At 41.4% G+C, this 4,807-nt stretch overlaps 1 protein-coding gene across 1 annotated transcript; it reads right to left on the bottom strand.

Annotated features, from left to right (window-relative positions):
* Nucleotides 1-1,188: 1,188 nt before the first annotated feature.
* Nucleotides 1,189-2,168, bottom strand: LOC109941795 (nuclear transcription factor Y subunit B-4). Its single transcript, XM_020543014.1, has 5 exons — nt 1,990-2,168; nt 1,744-1,873; nt 1,484-1,489; nt 1,315-1,392; nt 1,189-1,197 (listed from the first exon to the last, which is right to left on the bottom strand). Exons 1-5 carry the CDS (start codon nt 2,166-2,168, stop codon nt 1,189-1,191), a joined length of 402 nt encoding a protein of 133 aa, XP_020398603.1.
* Between the last annotated feature and the right edge of the window lie 2,639 nt (nt 2,169-4,807).

Raw genomic sequence — 4,807 nt, 5'->3', positions numbered from 1 at the left:
GCTCTGCTTGACCAAAAAGAAATGGAGTTGCGCTGCCACTGCCAGTCACTTCCACCACCCTCCTCCAGCCTACACGCCGTCAAACTGTCATCAAAAGATAAAATTGTTAGCCTGCACCAATTCCAGTTCGGCCCCCCAAGAGGCATGAAGGCCAAAGCTATCATCCCAAATATATAGATACTAATACCTCTGGTACAAAAAAATACTACTTAAACGCATTTTACTTTGCATGGTCTTCCAAGCATGGCTTTGACCCGCTAGTATCAGGTAGAATGTGTCCTTAAAATCCACCAAACTTCTGAGACTTGGCAAACGTTTTCTAATACACAAATCTACACAGATATCTTTCGTGTTGCCAAAAATAAAAATAAGTTATTGATGTTTGTGGTTTTTAAGCTGACCTCCTAAACGACATGTTTTTTTATGCCCACATGGAGTAAACCACTGCTGAAAGATGAAACAATAAAAGTAAATGGACAAGTACAGCATTACATTTACAGCCATCCCACTGGGTCCGCCCCTTATATAATGAAACAATAAAATAAAACTACCGACTGATATATGGAGTACTTCTGAAACAATAAAAGATGAAACAAAGTTCATTATATACCAACTGATTTCAGGTCAAAATAAAATAAATTATAAAACTACCGACTGATATATGGAGTACTTCAGAAATGACAAAATGTCCTAAAAAGCAACCTGGGTTTCAGAAACTTATCATGACAAAGCAACCAATGTCTAGTTCATCAGCCTTTTAATTAGTCACAAGTTAGTCGATTCACAGATTTCCAAATATGGCAGACCTCAAGAATCAATAAAAACTCAAACTCATATTGAACTGCTCTATGCTAAGCAAGTACCCCTACTGCTGGTTATCAAACAGAAGTCCTGACTAGTAGTATCAATTTAAGTTTCTTCCTGAAGCTCACCAGATGATTCTAGTTTGTAAATACAGTTGCTAATGATCAGGTTTCTAAAAATTAACATTTCTCGTCTTTGTGCCGTACCAGATGCTGTGCAACAGAAGAACCATCAAATAGATATGTGCCGATTAGGTATAATACACAAGGAATACTGATGTGAGACAAGAAAGCTTCTTCATGCAACTAACTAATATCTTATGCCTCGTCATGACAAGTGCTGAGGCATGTGGAGAACCCAGTTATGCTATTAGGACATGAAGCACTACCCTAACTGAAATAGAAGATGCATAAAGAAAGCGCCGTGCATTTTACAAAGAAGAGATGTGAAGTAACAGATTAGGAAGAGGGTTATTTGGTGGCAGTTTTGCAACCAGAAAGTAAATATTACCGATGATCCAAGTTCACCATTGAGTAGCATCTGTTTCTTTCCATTCTGATCAGAAGACTTTGAACCCTTTGTGTCACCCTACAAGATGTTGGAAAAAAGTGCATAATTCAGTCAATCATGGTACAGAAAGACAATAGATGACCAACACACAACGATATGCATAGATTACCTCTGTCTTCAATGCCATCAATCAAGGATAATAAACATTCAATATTCGTTGTCCATTGTGAAGATAAAAAACAACCCATCAGCATAGGAGAAAAATGATTCTGAAGGAAATGATAACTTTGAAACATAAATTTTATGTTCCAAATAAGACAACGCTTTAGAATGGCATAAATCTAAATTTGTCTCCTAAACGCGCACATAATATAATGAACGAATATACACCCAGTAAACAGGATTAGAGGTGGATAACTGGAATGATACCTCCTGGTAATTGTTGAGGTAGATCTTGAGGGGCTCAACGTATTCCTCGAAGCCGAGCGTACCCAAGGACCAGATGATGTCGTCGCCGTTGATGGTCTTTCGCCTCTCCTTGACGCACTTGTCACTCGCCCTGCAGAGATGAAAAATCAACGGACAACGAGTCGGCATGCGAGGCCAAGGGGTGGGAGCATCAGAGTTTGAGACAATTGGAAGGCGGACGAGGAGATAAGGGAAGGGGGACTTTACTCGCTGGTGATGAAGCTGATGAACTCGGAGACGCACTCCTGGATGGACTCCCTGGCGTCCCTAGCGATCTTTCCGTTCTCCGGCACCGCGCGGCGCATGATGCGCCCGATGTTGGCGATAGGCAGGAATCGGTCCTGCTCCTTGCCCCTGCCACCGGCGTTGGCCTCCACCTCCGACATGCCGAGACCCTGGACGCCGCCATGGTGGCGCCGGCCGTGAGACGAGATCGGGACCCAGACGACGACACGAGAGCGACTGAGCGAACGAGCGAGCGAGGCGGAAAGGGGCTCAGGTGTTTGGTCGGCCGGCAGTGTCGTAGTGGGTTTACCTGTTGGTGGCGGTGATCGATGGCGGTTTTGAGAACTACGTTACCACGGATCACCAGATCCGCTCCCTTCCCTCCCGTCAGCAGTAGAGACGCAAGAAGCTGTAGATGACCCGTCTCCCTTCCCATAAGCACGACAGAGGAAACACACGAGACACTGGATATAAGGTTGGGCCTCTGGCCTCTTTCTCTTCTCTGTATTATGAGGGGGTGTACAGGTTCCTTATATAGAGATGTGAGACCCCTCAGGGGCAAAGCAGGTATTTGCCCACATAACCCTAACTAGGGTTACTTAACACTCCCCCTTGGGCGAATACCGCGATCAACACATGCCTCGTTAAAACTCCAAAAAACCCAGTGGGAAAAATGTGGAGAAAGAGTGCATGGTGATACAAATTTCATTTGCACTTTGTTGCCTCGTTAAAAACCTCATGTGAGAAACTTTAAGAAAACTCACCAAGGGAAAAAGAGTACAACAGCTGTCATCGGGACAGATTTCGATCCTCTAGGATCTAGATTCTATTGAATCTTCTACAAGGGCTAACTTTAGAAATGTGCTCCCCCTGATCCTTGCAAAACCGTATCAATAAAGCAAAACATCTTCTTCTGGAAGTATATGCACATAAAGATTTAGCAAACAAATTGCATATCTTTGCAAGGACTATTCCAGGAACTTTACCTCTACTCACTTCTAGGATATACAAGGTAAGTGCACGTATCAATATAAATAAGCCACTTTGACTGATGGTGTTCAATCGACTAGATCTATATATTTGATAGAAAGTTCCATAAAGGTTCACATATTGATCATCAAGCTCACGCCTTCAGGGCATAGAATATGACATTTATTGTCTCACGATTGTGATCAATATAAGCATTTGCTCCCCCTGACGATGACATCTGTCAAAGTCGTTATCCCTAATAACTCAAGCATATTCTTCAAGATATGTCTCATTGTTCGTCAGAAATAACGAGGATGGATGAGGTTGGGGTGCTATCATTTTCTATCTTACACCACAATTTTATACATAGTTGTGCAAAGCAAATAACATGTCCTTCAATAGGACTTAGGGGATAATATAGTTGCAATAGTACATATTCTAAATATGACACATCGCTCTAGGCGTTCATCCTTTGCAACATCTATAATGGTGTAACAAGAGTCCATCAAAGGTCGTAATCCATTAGGGATTTTTCATCGATCAGATATATCATTATAGTCTGTCATTCTGGCACAATGGGGATATTTTTGCCAGTAACACCTAAACCTTATAGGTTTCTGCCATCGTGGCTTTAGAGGATACCGTAATTCCACATCTAGTGAAAATTACCATGAGTAAAACTCATGGAATGCACATGTGCTTATTCTGTGAACTTCAAGTCCTTTGGTACCTCACCTTATTCCTTTTCGGGTCTATATGGGTCTTTATCCCTTTATAGGGATTATCAAACTTTGGTGTTTAACACAGACTTTATTTCTTCTGGAAAAGTTCCATCAAGGAACTATAATCTCATCTAGGAGATATTATCTCTACATAGGGGAGTGTTCATTCGTCAGGAATGTATTATTCGGTACGAGATTTATATGTTGCATATTTATAAATCAAAGATATGGGTCCTCCTAGGATCTCATGACGGATCTTCAGAATCCTATTAACTGCATAATTTAATTCATACCATTTGCCAGATATATTACATAGCGGAACTGTGTTTATTCAACACATATGTGGGATGGATCTCTCACAAGATCACTTGAACCATCGCATTCACCACACATTATTTCAGTAGTGCCCATAAATGTCCAAACTTCAAGCTCGCGACTTTCATTTTGCGATTATTGGTTCAGCCTCGATTGCATTTATCAATGACCCGATAAGAGAGCTTAAAGCACTCATGCCTAGGACTTTGTTTTGGATCCATTTTGCAATCTAGAGAGGCAATATAGGTGTCGACATATTTGTCTCCCACATTTAATAATGATCTCCGTTATTTCTCAAAACGAAAGATTCATTGTTCCGTATTCCCAGCACAATGATATTGCGCGCATTGCTAGGAATTTCATCATCAAGATGAACCTCTTCGTGAGGCAAATCACCATCAGGGTGAATTAATCGGAGGAGAGTTATCACAGACCACGTGAATCTGCAATCAGAACATATGCTTTGACTAAGGCTGATGGATCATATTCGCAGGCGTCCCCGAGAATAGATCAAATACCAATAAGTCAAATGTGGATACGATATTAATCCCGGGTATATCCACATCTACATCAGGTAGAAGCATTCAAACCAATATGGTTACTCCTCAACGATTTCTGGCAGACTCCATATACACAGGAGTACACACCGAACAACAGGTTCAATTTGGCTTTTGTGCGTTTAATAGAATATTGAGGCATTACATTATATAGGCAATCCTCCCCCTAATGCCGAGATGTTCTAAAAGCATACAGATAAAATCCCCAACCACAATCATCCAGTTGTGGCCAATGTA

This window comes from Zea mays, chromosome 8 (genome assembly GCF_902167145.1).
Source record: "Zea mays cultivar B73 chromosome 8, Zm-B73-REFERENCE-NAM-5.0, whole genome shotgun sequence".
Lineage (NCBI taxonomy): Eukaryota > Viridiplantae > Streptophyta > Magnoliopsida > Poales > Poaceae > Zea > Zea mays.
The sequence above is the reverse complement of the archived record's forward strand: the minus strand, read 5'-3'. Positions and strand labels throughout refer to the sequence as shown.

What these genes read in the sequence shown, in the direction of transcription:
- LOC109941795 (XM_020543014.1), bottom strand. Translation starts at nt 2,168, where the DNA reads ATGTCGGAGGTGGAGGCCAACGCCGGTGGCAGGGGCAAGGAGCAGGAC. An exon ending in ATCAGCTTCATCACCAGCGA is followed by an intron (nt 1,874 to 1,989) that starts GTAAAGTCCCCC and finishes TCATCTCTGCAG; the next exon opens with GGCGAGTGACAAGTGCGTCA.